Consider the following 16,585-nt stretch of genomic DNA (forward strand, 5'->3'; position numbering starts at 1 on the left):
TGTGTTTGCGACAGGTGGAGAGGGAGGGTGTCTACACGCTGCGCACACAGATTCAGACGAAACACTCTGAAATTTGGTGTTGCACACTGCACATGCAAGGTAAGACACTTGTGCAGCCTTGCGAGAAGGTGCTGAGGACTTTGAGGTCCTGGGCTCCTCTGTTTTGTCTGCCATATCGTAGTGGCAATACAGCCTGAAAACTCCTTATTAAAGATAAAAGGAGGGGCAGGGGATAACCTGGCGCAGGGCCTTGGGATAGAGCCTGCAATAGAGAAGGGAAATATTGATTATTCCCAGCTCCCTAAGTCACACATGTCAGCATAAAATACAGGCAGCCTAATGCGCATAGGAGCAGTGGAATCGCAAGAGTACTCGCCTGAAAGGTTGTCTCACAAAGAGAGGGGTCAGGTGTCTCTCTGATGTGGGCGACAGGAGAGCAGTCGCGGGAGAGCTGAAGTGCGCAGGAGGTTGCCGGCTGCGAAGCGAGCAACCGGAAGTGCGTGGTTCCGCTCGTTTTGGCGCCAGTGACCATATGCGTATCACCGCCGCATGGCGCCCAGGAGACAGAGAGAACCGGAAGTGCGCGCCTGAGAGTTGCGCTGAGCGACGAGCGCTGTGTGACTTAGGGAGCGCGCCTGAGAGTTGTAAGTTGGGCCCTTAGGAGGGGGGAGAGGCGGACACAGGTGAGAGATATACTCACCCAGTCCATCCAGCCGTTGAGTGCCCATGGAAGTTGGAAATCCCTGTAGATATAAAAAAATATAGATATCTTGCTAAACACAAAGAAACAATAAAAAATTAATGTGAATAGCAAGACTGGTTCAGACCTCCGTAGAGCGGAAACACAGTCACAGGGAATGAGTGGAGCTAGCCTGCAGACCTCCGTAGAGCGGAAAGGCTGTTGGGCACAGGATCTTTTTTAGGTTGGAACCTAAAACAGCTGGGGGGGCGCGTGAAAATGATCAATGGCCCCCATCTGTGGCATGATCATAACCGTGGTCCTAGATCAATTGCTCCAGCCACAAGTTTTTCTGTGTCTTCTCCTCTGAGGACACTAAAAGAAACTGGATATAGGAGGAGGAGGCAGGGGATGAAGCCCAGAGCAGGAGGAGGAGTCAAAGGTTAACAAGTTAGTGTCCTTTTCCAAGCTGCAGGATCTTCATCCCCATGGTGCCTGTGTCCCCCAATTAGGCAAGAGAAATTATAAGTCACAAGGAGTTCCATGACCATATAAAAGCACGAGGCCAAAGGCTTCATGCAGGTTAATGAACTCTGAGGTTGCTTCCAATATCCTCATATTTTCCAACAAGGAGTACTTTATTATATAATACACAAGTTTGAGGAATGTGACAAATTACATCACTAAGCTCGGTTTATAACTGATGATATCACCAAGATGTTTATAATTTACAGGCTATTCATGGCTTGTGTATTATACACTTGTAAAAAAATACTTGCTTGTATTATCTATAGAAAGCTTGGTTGGGTGCTTATGCTGGTATGGTGTTATGCCCCCTTGGCTGCCAAGTAATGCTAGCCCAGCAAGGAAATACTATAGCTAGTATGTAGGAGATAATTAATGATGCAGTCATAGTAAAAAAATATAGGAAAATCGGCTTCATAAGTTAAGGTAAAACCAAGATGACCGATATGCCACCCCCTTCCCCACATGCTTTTCAAGATAAACACTGCCTAGAACAGGGGACTGTCAGATTGATAACACTGACTGCAAACTGAGCAAGCAACAACATAGAAGTTATGCATAGAAAGCAACATTACTTATACAATGCTTTTCTTTCAACAAACTCAAAATAAATCTGGGCCACTAAAGTTTTTTTTTTTTACTTTGTAAGACCGTAAAAAAAAAAAAAAACTGGAGCTAAATAACTTTTCATGTTTGTTTGGTCATTTAGCCAAAGTCTTCATGCAACATTACTAGTATTCAGATAATTAACTAAAGACAAGTCAGGAAAACATTAGTTAGGAAGATATGGAAGGTGTTCATAAGGGTTTATCAGGCTAACTTAAGATTAAAGGCATATTGTGCAACCTGTTGCCATTAGAAATTAAATTGCAGTATATGCAAGAACCACACTAGGTTTGAGGTATTTTGCCTATTAATTACAGGGAGGGTTTGGCAAAGTACCTGAAATACTGTAAGTTCTTGCAGAGCCTACGTTTACATCAGTCTGATATATAGCAACTCCTGCTCAGGCATCCAGGACAGTAAAGCACCAAAGGAGATTGCTTTAAGAGGTGCGCAGTTATTCTACATAGATGCCACAAGAAATTAAGTCAGCCCAAATAAGCATGTTTTGAGTGGGTAAAAACAGTAATTGCTTCAACCTAACTATGTAACATTATAGCTTGCAATTCTGCCCAGTAGCCAACTAAAGAAGAAAATATAGTATGCAAAAGAATTTCACTAACCTCTGGATTTAAGTTGCTAACTAGCAGGACAGAGTTTCCAGGGATGCCAAATCCAGGAAAACCAAGTCTGCCTGCCGCGGCTGCTGCAGCAGCTGCTGCTGATGGCAGAGCCATAGGAGTTAGCGTTCCATGGACACCTAGAACATAAGCATTTGGACAATTAATGTTGAACAATGGGGAAGGGGTCTATACAGGCCTTTAGCAGTTGGACTGCAAATCCAGAAGAAAACATTAAAGTAAGATTACCTTGAGGAATTGCAAAAGCTGGAGGAAATCCAGCACCAGCATAAGGATTGGTTGAAATCAGCCCTGGAGCACCTTAAATTGAACACAATTAGCATTAATACACAAGAAAAATTCCATGGCAAAATGCCCAACATGGCAGGATAACTTGTTAAAAAGAAGTTTAAACTGTTCCCAAACAAGTTCAATATTTACACAAAAACAAAATTACTTTAAATTTCTAACCAAGGCCTGCAGGTATAGTTCTAAAAACTAGAAAGCATAGTTTACTATGCATGCAACTCAAAAATATTCAAGCATATATAGCTATGGAAAAGCATATTTTCCATTAATTGTGCAACCTAGTTTAAGGGTGCAGTTTAAAAACACATCAGTGCCTAAGGGCCATAATAAAAACACATTACTTTTTGATTCTATACTTGGAATCTATTCTAGGTAACTTGGTCTTTTCAGACTGAAACAGATACCCAATGTATTTACTGCTATGAATGTTATGACCAAAAACAGTTAAAGGCACACCATTTCTGTACGCTACTGCAGATCATCTTTAACCGGAGGGAATCAACGGCAGGGATTTTTTTTTTTTTTTTTAAATAAAGCTTTGATACAACCTAGGAAAGTACACATCCCAGTAAGGCATGCCCCCGTCAATGGGATAGTCTCCTTAAAGGGGATCCCTAACCAAAACCTTTGCACAACATAATTGCAACAAATTTTCTATGGTGTTTGAAGTTATTCTGAATATGTGATTAAAAAAGCTTTCTCAGACTTCTTGATGCAAGAGTGTCAGTCCTTACTGAATATTATATACAATACCCCTTTAAGGAATTGTTCAGTGTAAAAATAAAAACTGGGTAAATAGGCTGTGCAAAATAAAAAAAAAATTCCAGTTAGCCAAAAATAATTGTATAAAGGCTGGAGTGATTTTATGTAGAACAAGTCAGTCAGAACTCTACTTCCTGCTTTTCAGCTCTCTTGGTTTACACTGACTGGTTACCCTGGCTACCAGGCAGTAACCGATCAGAGACTTGAGGGGGGCCACATGGGTCATATCTGTTGCTTTTGAACGAGCTGAATGCTGATGATCAATTACAAACTCACTGAACAGAAATGTACCATGTGGCCCACCTTCAAGTGGCTGATAGCTCAGAGTTATAGAGCTGAAAAGCAGGAAGTTGGATTCTGGCTGTTTTATTAGACATCTGTTCACTCCAGACTTTATATATTACACTTTTGGCTAATCAACTATATTAGAAACATTTGTTTTGCACAGCCTATTTACCCAGTTTTTATTTATTTTCACACTGAACTATTCCTTTAAGCCCAGTTGAATAAGCTTGTGTAAGGGTAGAACTCAACGAATATTTTTAGTCTGATAAGATACCCGCTGACAAAACGCACGTGACAAGTCAGATGGTATTAAACCCAAAATTATTTAACACCAACTAGTTTTAGCTTACACAGTGTGGTCCTCTGAGCACCCTGTAATATTCTTTATTTAAAAAAGGTATTAGCAGTTTTAGACTGCCAATAGCAAGGCAGAAAAAGCTTGGTTCTAGTCTAAATGTTATATTAATTTTCTTTTAATTTTAAAGTGCTCCGAAAAGCCATTTAATGCATTAGATGGTTGCAAATACAAATTGAAACTTACATTGTAAGTAACATTAGTAACAGATGTGCATATGGCAACCGTATAACCTTCAAAAAAAGGGTTTGTTTTAACATATGCACAAAACAAAAAAAACAAAAAACTGTTGAATTTCAGTGAGCTTGGCTTAATTGGGGGTAAAGCGCAAACAAAGCTTTTTATCACTGGATTCTGAGTTTAGGTTTATTCATTCACAACAGTTATAAAGTCTGTCAAAAACCATTTAAACAGTTGCAGTCAATTACTCTTAACATGAGCTAAAAAAATGGTTTTGCTTCAGCAGCTTTATTTATAGGTTCTATAAATAAGCACCTGGTAGCCATGGGGGCATTTATTTGCCAACTGGGTTGAGTGACCCTTTGATCCACATAAGGGATTTAGAGCTTAAAGGGCTCCTGTCAACAGAAAACATGTTTTTTTTTTCAAAACACATCCGTTATTAGTGCTACGCCAGCAGAATTCTGCACTGAAATCCATTTCTCAAAAGAGCAAACAGATTTTTTTTTATATTCAATTTTGAAGTCTGACATGGGGCTAGACATTGTCAATTTCCCAGCTGCCCCAAGTCATGCGACTTGTGCGCTGATAAACTTCAATCACTCTTTACTGCTGTTCTGCAAGTTGGAGTGATATCACCCCCTCCCTTCCCCCCCCCCCCAGCAGCCAAACAAAAGAACAATGGGAAGGTAACCAGAACACAATAGTAAAAACCCATGTCCCACTGAGACTCCTTCAGTTAAATTGAGAAGAAAAAAAGCAGCCTGTCAGAAAGCATGTCTCTCCTAAAGTGCAGGCACAAGTCACATGACCATTGGCAGCTGGGAAATTGACAAAATGTTTAGCCCCATGTCAGATTTCAAAATTGAATAAAAAAAAAAAATCTGTTTTCTCTTTTGAGAAATGGATTTCAGTGCAGAATTCTTCTGGAGTAGTACTATTAACATGTGTTTTGAAGCAAAAAAAAAAAAAAAAAAAAAAAGTTTTCCGATGACAGAATCCCTTTAACATGTGAAATGTCATTCATGGTTCTCTACACACCCAGAGGAAGCCAGCCTCAAATTAAATAGGACCATAACTACCTAGAAATATTGTACTGTAGATAACCTTTAACATGTGTGTTGTACTAACATTTTAGAGTTATGGTTTTACCAACCTTAAATATACAACAAAGTTTTCAAGTGCTTACCAAAGGCTGCAATTGTCTGATCCAGAGTAGGTTGTCCATCTCCAGATGGCAGGTCAGGTCGGGTGTAATCTCGACTCTTGTCATTATTGTACTTTACATTAAGGCTGGTTAGTTTTGAGAAGTCAATGCGAAGGGTACAACAGGCATTATAAATGTTTTGTCCATCTAGAGACTAAAATTTGAACAGAAACACAGTTACTAATTCCAAAAATGCAAACAAGGGTTAAAAGTCAGTATGATGCTTAGGCCAATCTATACTGAATAACTGACCACACCAGATAAGCATAAAGTTAGTTGTGTCAGCAAAAAAAATAATAAAAATTATATATATTATGCTCTGCTGTTGTAAAACTGGCATGTCTGCAAGAAACAAGCACAGGATACATAGATACACACTTTATGAAAAATCCTATTGTATACTACAGGGCTTATCCGTAGTGTATCCTGTCCCCAGTTTTGAATGGCTGCCCCCATGGCTATACAACAGCTTGTTTTATAAAATATTGTAGAGTTTCCAAAGCAAACATCAGTTTTACTAGCGCAGAACGGTCAATTTACATTACTGTAAGACTATTTTTTGTGTTACTTTTCCTTTAACAAGTAGAGAAAAACAAAATCAGCACAAACACCTTAGAGATTGTAAACAAATACACAAATAGCAAAACTTACCAGTTTAGCATGCTGGGCACTCATTGGATCACCATACTGCAGAAGTGCCTGAAACTGATTGTTCTTTGTAAAAGTGATTATTTTCAGCACTGTTCCAAATTTTGAGAAGATCTGCAAGAACATACAACAAGTTCTAACCATCAAACTTTACCAACATCAAAGTTAACAAATAAATGTTTCAAATGTACAAGTTGCTTCAAGGAACTATATCTGATCTAGTTTTGCACTAGTTTCTCCCATTCTTACCTGCTGGAGAACATCAAGTGTGACAGGGTAGAAAAGATTTTCTACAATAATCCTTAGAACAGGGCTCTGTCCTGACATGGCGATGCTAGCATCCACTACAGCAGCAGAAGCAGATAGAACAGGGGTGCCAGATACCACAGAATTCACTGCCTGCAGTGCTGCTTGAGCTCTCTAAAAAGAAAATTAATTAAATGTGACTAGCAATAAGGGAAAAGGCAAGTCACATACTGTAAAAAGCTGGTAAAGCTAAATAAACCTAGTCACTATACAGCATACAATTGTTTTGTTTGTTTTATTAAAAGGAACAGCAACAAAAAATAAAATATTTAATAAGTAATTAAATTTAAAATATAAAATATAATTTACTGTTCCCCTGCATTGGTACATGTTTTGTGTATGCTTTATAAAGCCTACTATAGTTTATAAGCTGCTGTGTTAGGCTTAAAAAGGAGAAAAGGCACAGGTTACTTGGATAAATAAGCTTTGTAATTGAAAACAATGGTATTCTGTAGAATGCATTGAATATCAGTTATGTAACCCGACCCTTGATTGGCTGCCCCCATGGCTTCACATCAACTTGTTTATATAAACTATAGTAGTGTTTCTGAAGCAAACACCAGTAATAACAGTGCAGAGAAACAGTATTATATTTATTACTTGAAAACACTTGGTATTAAGTCCAACCAAGACACCTTCAGTTCCAATGTGTAGGAGAAATAGCTTATCTGAAAGCAGTTTCACTGTAAAGTGCTGGATCTCTAAAAGCACATGATCAGGTGAGAAATAGCTTATCTGAAAGCAGTTTCACTGTAAAGTGCTGGATCTCTAAAAGCACATGATCAGGTAAAGTGACCCAAGATGGTTGCACAGTAATATTACAACTAAAAAAATATATTTGTGGCTCAGGAATATAAAATATACAGCAATAAAGAAATAGTTAGCCCTTAGAGTATCTCCCTCCCGACGCTCTTTCAGTCTCTCAACTGTGTAAAAATGTCCAAAAAAGAAAAAAATATATTCCAAAAAATATATGTTTTCTTGTAGAACAGTGCCTAAAGCAAACAGAGAACAAAGAAGCAGGAACATAATATGGTGTAATTATTTTCAATTTGTTAGAACACCCTGTGATGGAAAAATAAAAATCAAGAAATGTTTTGATAGTGAGTTTCCCTTTAAAAAGACCTCTTTCCTTCCAAAAGTGTGCACAAACGAGATTGTTTTTTTTTAGGTCCTTCACAAAAGTTCTAGTAAAATTGCCTTCTTACAAGATAGGGGCAGTTCTATCACATGTAGTTTGGTTTCCCTTTGCCAGCCACCGTTAGGCTCCCAGGTAAGAATACGCCGGCACAACCTTCTCCTTTGTACTACAGCTGGTGATACCGCAAAAGAATTTTTTTAATAAAAGGTTATTGTACTATATATTTGTATTTTTACCTGGGAGCCTACCAGTGGCTGGCAAAGGAGAGGAGAATACGGGAAACCAAACTACATGTGATATAACGGCCACTATCTTGTAAGTAGGCAATTTTACTAGAACTTAGTGAAGGACCTAGAAAACACCACTCGTTTGTACACACTTATTTTTCCATCACAGGGTGTTCTAACAAATTGAAAATACTACACCGTATTATGTTCCAGCTTCTTTGTTCTCGGTTTGCTTTAGGTGCTGTTCTACAAGAAAACATTTTTTGAAAAATATTTTTCTCTTTTCAGGAATATATATGGTAGTGTGACTTGTTTGAAACTTAAACCCGTGTAATTTAGAAATAAAAGCTACCCCAGAATAAAAAAAAAAAAAAAAAAAAAAAGTTTCCATAGCACTACAATATGCACAAGCTGAAATAGAATTTTCTCCTGTATGATGAGGATTTAAAGAGCACTAAAGAGTTACATTTACAGAGTTCGTCAGTGATAAAATTTCAAAGATATTTAAAGTTTGCCATGCAAGCTTAGATACAAAACATATTTGAAGTAGAAGTACAATTCTTAATCCAACTGATACAAGGGATTTTGATTTATATATACTAACAGCTTGGTTAGGAGAGTTGTCAGTCTTCAGTTCTTTGTGATTGGAGTACTGGATGTAAATGGGCTGGCCTCGAAGAACTGGTGCAACATTGGAGTAATAGTTAATTATGGTGTTAGCAGCTTCCTCTGTGTTCATTTCAAGGAAGGCCTATAGAAAAACAAAAATTCGAACATTTCTACTTTTAAAAGACCGCTTTGCACATAATTCTGCATAAAGCAACAGTGTTGAGTACTCAAGAGCAACATTTTTGCTCTAGACACCCATGCCAGCGCCAGGCAACAGCCACAGAGCAAAGGCAATTTTGAACAGCGACTTACAATTATATACTAAAAACAAGTCAAGGCATGAAATTATGTGATCTTAATAAATAAGTTTAATTTAGTGTTGCACACAGGAATTTCACAGAGCTACCTACTGATCCATTTGCTTCTTCCTCATAAAATACATACAAAATGTAGGTTTCTATGACCGTAATTCCACAATACAGAGCAATGTAATAAATCAAATGTCAAAAGTAAATGATATGCCAACAGATAATTATGCTGTACATTTTACTTCAAATGTACAGCATATACACAGATGCCACATCTAGAATAAATTGTGACCTGCAATTCATGTATGCAACTGTATAGCTGTCTAGTTGAGAGCTGGGAAGCATACCTTCAGCTTAGTATATTTTTCAGCCACAAAGGAAGTCAATGTACCTGGTTTTTGCCTTTCAACATCAGAAGGTTGGTAACTTTTCCAAATGGCAGCCCAAGAGATATCACTTCTGCCTCTGTTACATCTCCTGGAAGCTTACGAACATGGATCACTCTAGAGCCAACTGCTACACTTCTGCTATCTCCCTTGAATTTTTTGCTGTCATTACCATTAGCTGTAAAAAGAAGATATATACATGACTATAATTTTGAAAATATTTTTTGAAAACTTTAATGTTTATCACCAAATGAAGACTGACCAACAAGTCATTAGGTCACTGGATGTTCAAAAAAAAAAAAAAAATGTAAACCGCAAATGTACTTCATGCGATACTGATGTTCCTATAAAAATCATAGGAATGTTTCAGTATAAAGTAAATGCTGCACAATGAATATTTCCCCTCAAAGCCACCCAAGCTCCTACTCACCCGACCCTCCGACACTGCTAAAAGATCTTAACTGTTTCAGTGAAGCTGGGCTGGCAGGATCCTTCCATAGGCCGATTATGAATCAAAACAGGACTTCAGCCTATGGAAGGTTCATGCTGCCCCCAGCTCAACTTCACTGAAATGGTTGAGAAGATCTTTTAGCAGTATCTTATTTGCAGGGGAACTATTCCTTGAAGCATTTACTTCATACTGACACTTTACTATGATTTTTATAGGAACATGTCTATCTCTTTAAAATACTAGGTTTACAATTCCTGTAATGTCTTAAAAATATGAAATGCAAACTTAAAAAAGGTGTTTTTGTGGTGTGTTTAAGATTTGTATGAATGTACAAAGCTATTTAGATGTATGCACTTTGCTGTTCAAACATTCAGCCGCACTAAGGCACAGTAATGATAAATGTAATTTTAAAAAGAAAACGTACACCCATAAATGTTTTCACCTGCTGCAGCGTTGCTCATGATAAAGGGTCCGTTAGTAACACAAGAGAAAAGTTCGTCAGATCCCCGCTGGAAAAGGTAAAAAAGTAAAGATTACCTACATTAAAAACAGGTATTTACATAAATAGAACAGGTATTCCATCAAAAAGCCCTGCCTTTAAACAGAATCAAAACAGCTTCTGCAACAGTCTCTGAATCATTAGAACTAGATTTTTTGATCATCTATTCTACATGCAACAGAGCAGCAATTACCAAAGTTCTATAGGATTTTTAAATGAAAATGTATACATGTATTTTCATAAAATTTTAGATTCAGAAAAAATTAAAGCCAATATCAAACTTAGATTTACACAATGTTACCACATGTATAATGGTTTAGTCTGCTTCTCAAACAAACAAAACTTTAAACTCAAAATGAGCTCAGAAGTGGTAGAATAAGCAGTTGCCAAAGTATACTTTTAAAACGCTGAATATGTACGCAGATGAGCAGTCTACATTATCTACTGGCAGCCCCTGGCCAACCTTTTAGGCACCTCTTCTGCAAGCAATATCAGATATCAGTATGTATAAAGTATCAAGGCTTCATTAAACTGCTCTGATAAATGCTATAATTTGATGGTGAATAATGGGAGAGAACTTGACTTTCATACATTGCATAACACTAATCTTAATCATGTGCTTGAGCAATTCCCTCAAATTATTAACAGCTTAGTTTGCGGTTACCATAGAATTATTTCAAAACAAATAGGCAACTTCTTTTGAAGTTAAACGCTGCATTAAGATATTCAGGACAGTTAAATTCAAATTATGTTAAGAAAAATGTTCCTTACAATTTTTCCCACCTAGTATGCACAAAGCAAAATAATGTGGCTCAACCAAGAACTGATGTAAAATTGTAAAAAAGTATGCAATTTGACAGATTGATAGTTAAATCTTTGGGAAAGCAAGAACTATTTGTCCAGGCCTACAGATTAATGTTATAAGCACTTCCTCATTCAATGCAATGTAGGAAGTTTACTTCATTGTCCTACAATGGCCTCTAAAAGAGGCAGGCTGAGGCTCAACATGCTTTGACCTTTGATTTGTTTGTTTAAGAAAAAAACACTGCTATGGGAATACCTAAAACAAACGCAAATCTGAAGCTATTATTACAGGGTGGGGCAGGGAGTAAACCGCTGAACATTCCACAGCATTTGAATCTAACAAACCCTTCTCCTATGCCAAATGACTTGCCCTCAGCTGCCCTGCCTACCTCAAAAATCTGTGCATTTCAACTATAAAGGACCAGTAACAGCAAAACTAAAAAAAATTCATTAGTATGCTACGAAAAAAAACGTCAACACATAATTAAACTTTAATATCTCTAAGTATTACAAAATAACTTACCGAAACTCCGCTTGCACTCTTCTTCAGAAACGGCGACGATCCATCATGCAATGCTCGACTTCTACTCCCTGGTTATCTCCTATAAGGAAGGCAGGGGGGGAGAATTGGAGCGCCGCATGATGGATCGCCGATTGCCTTTTCTGAAGGAGTGCAAGTGGAGTTTTGGCAAGTTATTTCTTAAGACTTATCAGCTTTAAAGTTGGTGTCTTTTTCGTAGCATAACAAATTTTTAAAAAAAAAATGTTTTTGCTGTTACTGATCCTTTAACCAAGAGTCTGTCTTTACTTGTCTCATGCAACAACCCTAAACAGTGGCTGAGGTCAAAGTGAGGTTTGATGGGAATCTCAATTTACACTTGTATATAACCGAAAGATTTTAACAGGAAGGTCAAAGAGGGATTTGGGGTTGAATATTTGCAGGTAAAGTTGCTGTAGCCAGTAAAAAGGTTATAGGGCAACCCTTTTGAAATAAACAAAAATGGTATAAAGGAGATACCTTTATTGGCTAATTAATATAATCATAGCAAGCTTTCAGAACATTTTAGTTAGTTTTCAAGCTGATTACAATAAAGCTGTGGTGTTCTCTGGTATACATATACAAGATTAAGATCAGATCAAATGACCGACAAAAAGGAATATCAATCTTATGTGTGAAAATAATTTAGGAGGGGAATTACAGGCTTGAATATTTGTAAATCTATACATCATTGGAACAACAGCTGAATGGTTTAGCCATATTGATATGTATGAATTTGAGTCAGCTGCTAGACGTTTAAAATACAGAAGAACTGCTCAAAAGGTTTTTCAATTTTTGCTATGACAAATGCAGGCATATTTTTCCACTTCAGCCCTGCAGCAGTCAAAAGACCTTGTGTGCCATAAGCCTTACAGATTTCCAAGAAGTGTTTTTGGAATAGTAGTTAACAAGAGAGACGCCTTAAACGGTCAGTTATTCCCAAAAAAACATATCCTTGTATGAAGGAGCAGGAATTGTATGCATCACAGCTCCTTCAAATGTATGACTGTATATCTTATTGTTGGATGTCACAGGTCCTTTAAAGTGATAAAGATGGGGACACTTATTAATGTTACACTATTTATTCACCATGCTAACATACCACAAGTGTTAGGTGAATCAACCGTACAGGCTAAGGCTAATATACTACACCTGTAATAAGACAGAAAACCATGGTTGTCAAAACGGTACTGCACACCTGTCACCTTTCCATAGTACTCTATGGGGAAAGGGATACCTAAGGCTGAAAAACTGGAACAGAGATCTGTTTATGACTACTGCTGTTTTTTTCCTACTTACAGCAGCAGTTAGTGCACTCCGTCTGTCACTAGTTTAAAGGAAACTATATCCCTCAAACAATGTAGGTCTCTAAAAAGATATGCATAAAACCCTGCATATGTAAAACCCTGCTTTATGTAAATTACCCATTTTCATAATATACTTTATTATGTGCCATTGGGTAATCAAATAAAAAATTCCCATTTTAAAAAATAAGGGCTGCCCCCTGGGATTGTACAATTCACTGTGCACACAAAACCTATACTTCTTAGGTCACATGAGCCAATTAACAGACAGAGTTGTGTCTTTTGCGTCAACACTTCTTCCTGTTACAGTTAAGAGTTGTACCATTTCTGGTCCGGTGATCTGAGACAGCACACAGACCATCACGAAATGGTGGCTCAAGGCAAGAGATGTAAAAGGGCAATATTTACTTAAATATATATACCAGTTTTGTAAGATTCTTTATAATGTCACATAATATGATATAACTGTTGCTTAAGTATTCATTTTGGCGGTATAGTTTTCCTTTAAAGCTGCCCCCCCCAAACCCCTACAACATTCCCCTAGGAATGCCAGGACTGCAAATCAACTATTTCAGTAATCGTGCATCTCAAATCAATAAAGCTTACCTTTGTACCAACTGTTATATCTTGAACAATGCTGTAAAGAGAAAAATATGTTTTGAATTTAGTGAGTTGAAATGAAAAAGTATGATGGAATAAAAAAAGTCAAAACTTCCATCTCATTTAGAATGCTTGGGACTTGGCGTTTTCCCCAGATAAAGGATTCTTCCATAGTTTGGAAGACTATAGCTTAAAGGGTTGTTCACCTTCCAAACACTTTTTTCAATTCCGTTTTCAGATTGTTCCCCAGAAAAACACTTTTTTCAATTACTTTTCATTATTTATTTTTTACAGTTTTTCCCCAAAATCTAAGTTTAAAGTTCCTGTCTTTGGTGTTTGAGTCTGACAGCTCAGTAATATAGGGGCAGACTCTAAACTGTTACAATTTTGCAACATTTAGTGGATACATTTCTGAGCAGCATCTCTGGAGTATTAGCAACTATTGTATCAATTCTAACAGCTGCCTGTAATGAAACCCAGAGATTCTGCTCAGCAGGGACAAAGATAAATGTATCAACTAAATGTATCCATGTAGAACAGTTTACAGGGTCGGCGACCTCACAGAGCTGCCTCAGAAGGTGAAAAATGACATTTTACACTTCAGTATTAGAAAAACAGTCACACGTAGAAAATAGAAAGTCATTTGGAAAAAGTTGTTATTTCTGGTGATCTATCTGAAACCAATTAGTTGTTTGAAGGTGAACCAGCCCTTTAAGGAGTTACAATAAACAGCATTCCCTGCTGTTTCAATCTTATTCTCCCTTAGCTGCTGCACACAAAGCCACTACATCATTCTCCCTCATAATCCTGCAATTTGAATGCTCTGCATAAAATTAGGGGAGTCAACACAAGTCAGTCAACTATGCATGCACAATTTTGCAAGTCAATTGAACGCACATGTCCACAGTGACAATCTGGCCGTCTATCTGGTAGGTAGGAAAGTAGCATTGCAAACTATACATTTTGTCCTTCCTACTACATATGACAAGATACTAAAGCTTTATTCTCCTTTAAAGGCAAGCCTTCTAGACTAGAAAAGTATGGTCCTACATGGAAGCCTGCAAACAATGAAGAATCTGCAACAATTGTGAGAAAAAAAAAAAAATCACCTTTGGGGACGCACTGTAATATATTTTCTAAGCCTGGTAAAGGCTTTAAATATGCTATGGCCTTAAGAAAAAAAAAAATATCCAACAGGAGTATCTTGAAGGAGAAAAATAAAAAAGTATACCTTCATGTACTTCAGTTGAGTCACTGAGGCCTCAAACAGGAAGTGGTGCACATAAAGCTACCATCACAGAGCATGAAAAAAAATTAAGGAAGGGCCAGAACATCGGCTGATCTGTTCTTTAACTACTTTATTTGGTCGGAATGGTAAGTGGCAGGTTGGGAGATGGGAAAATCCGATCGTACATTGATCGGATCTTTGCGTCTGTGGCCAGTTTAAAGGCTGGTAACTTTAGACAAGAGGACAAGATTTAACAGTTGCATGCTTTATATGTTCTGTGTTTGTATTTGTTGCTCAATCCTGAAAAAATGTAGGAGAAATTTAGCAGATTAACAGATGTGGATGAGAACTTGAGAAATGCTGTTGAATCAGAACCAGAAAATGATATAAGTGACCTGAAGTAATACAGTAAAATGGGAGAAGTGTGGGTTGCAGTATACTTTTAATCAAAACAGGTTTTGATGGACACCATTCAATTGTAGAATGTTACAATGTAGACAGCCCAGGCTGTGTTAAGTTTATTAATGCACGTATGCCCAGACACTGGTTCCGTGCTTTGCTTTCATTAAATTGCAGTCAAGCCAAGACAGGCAGAGTACCCAAACAGGCAAGGCTCAAGAATGTGAATGAAACAAAGGGAGTGTCAGCAAGTATTAAAAAGTGAATGCAACAAAGGGAGTGCCATCCAACATTTAAAGGAAGGTATCAGGAGGGAATTGGGCACCAGCTTCTGAGCTACAACTGATAAGTGCACTGGGTAGTGTTGGACTGTGTGTCACTGGTCCCAGGGCTCAACAGCTGATGGGCTACAAGTAGGGTTGCCACCTGGCTGGTATTTAACCGGCCTGGCAGGTAAAAATAATGGCTGATCCCAATGTTATTAATAGGAAAAAAAGAAATATCAGAAGGCCGGTATTTTTTTTCCACAAAATGTGACAACTGTAGCTACAAGTCAGTCCTAAAAGCAAAAAATGTGACTCAAGACCAATTCCCTTTGTTTTAAGGTTCTCTTTCCTCATAATGCGCAGCCACAATATATGTCACAAGAGCCACATGCTAGAAGCCTACATATAAACTGAACACAAAAAGATATCCCCTACAGAGGCCACGTATGCAAAGCAAGATGGAAGTTAAAAAGGCAGGGCGGCATTTCCTCTCTCATGATGATCTACACAGCCATAGGCAACTTTTCCAGTCGGCGCTCCTCAGGAAACCGGGCCAATAAAACTGGTAAACTAGGAGGAGCAAAAGCACAACATACTATTGGGGGAGGGGGGACCTTTAATTCCCAACAATCGAGAAGCAACCAGGAAGTCGGGAAGCCAGAGAATCGTGGAACGGGACGGTCTACAGCAGAATTCACTGCGCCACGTGTGGTACGGTCAAGGGGTGGTCACAAAAACACTAACCTCAGCTATTTAACCCCCCCGTCACAGACGACGGTCGGGTCACATGATGCCCATTGTACCTCTAGTAGAAAGGAAAAGTAAAGTTACAACCCTTGTGCTTTAAATCTACAGCAAGTGAGCATGTCTCGAAAAGAACTGTAGAAATAAATAAGCAGTCATTTAGCCAATGCCGCCCCACCCCGTGCCACCTAAACAGGAAGCCCCTTAATTGGTTACAGGTTTAACAAGAGTAAAAAGTGCAAAAACTCCAATAAGCGGCTGACGACTATACTCTGCAATCACACAAACGTGTACAAGTTGGACAAAGGATTCAAATGATAAATCCCCAGCCTACAACGCTGGACCCACTGTTGCGCTATACTCAAGAGTTTCCCCCAGCCCCCAAACTCGCCCAGGTATAATTGACAACATGCTCCGTGCAAGACGTACGGCGGTAAACTTTGCTCACAGTGGGTTTATATTTGTCCACTTACCCTTCCATGGCACACTAAACAACCACCCCACTCGTAGAGGAGGCGCCGCCGTAATAACCGTATGCAACTAGGCGACCGCCTCATATAGACTCACAAAATGGCGGCCGGGCTGATGACGCAGGGCTATCT

General features: G+C 38.3%; 1 protein-coding gene across 4 annotated transcripts in view; it reads right to left on the reverse strand.

The window, feature by feature from the left end:
- The window catches only part of ptbp1.S (polypyrimidine tract binding protein 1 S homeolog), a 28,135-nt gene extending 11,550 nt beyond the window's left edge, over nucleotides 1-16,585 (reverse strand). Inside the window, exons 1-10 of one of the 4 annotated variants that reach the window (XM_018233481.2) lie at nucleotides 16,457-16,584; nucleotides 13,353-13,383; nucleotides 10,026-10,110; nucleotides 9,156-9,328; nucleotides 8,452-8,598; nucleotides 6,423-6,593; nucleotides 6,177-6,287; nucleotides 5,508-5,679; nucleotides 2,677-2,748; nucleotides 2,431-2,567 (exon numbers count right to left, since the gene is read on the reverse strand). In XM_018233481.2, coding sequence (XP_018088970.1) covers nucleotides 2,431-2,567; nucleotides 2,677-2,748; nucleotides 5,508-5,679; nucleotides 6,177-6,287; nucleotides 6,423-6,593; nucleotides 8,452-8,598; nucleotides 9,156-9,328; nucleotides 10,026-10,110; nucleotides 13,353-13,383; nucleotides 16,457-16,464 — 1,107 coding nt within the window. In that variant the 5' untranslated portion in view covers nucleotides 16,465-16,584. 4 annotated transcript variants of the gene reach the window in all.

The sequence above is a fragment of the Xenopus laevis genome, chromosome 1S, assembly GCF_017654675.1.
Source record: "Xenopus laevis strain J_2021 chromosome 1S, Xenopus_laevis_v10.1, whole genome shotgun sequence".
Classification (NCBI taxonomy): domain Eukaryota; kingdom Metazoa; phylum Chordata; class Amphibia; order Anura; family Pipidae; genus Xenopus; species Xenopus laevis.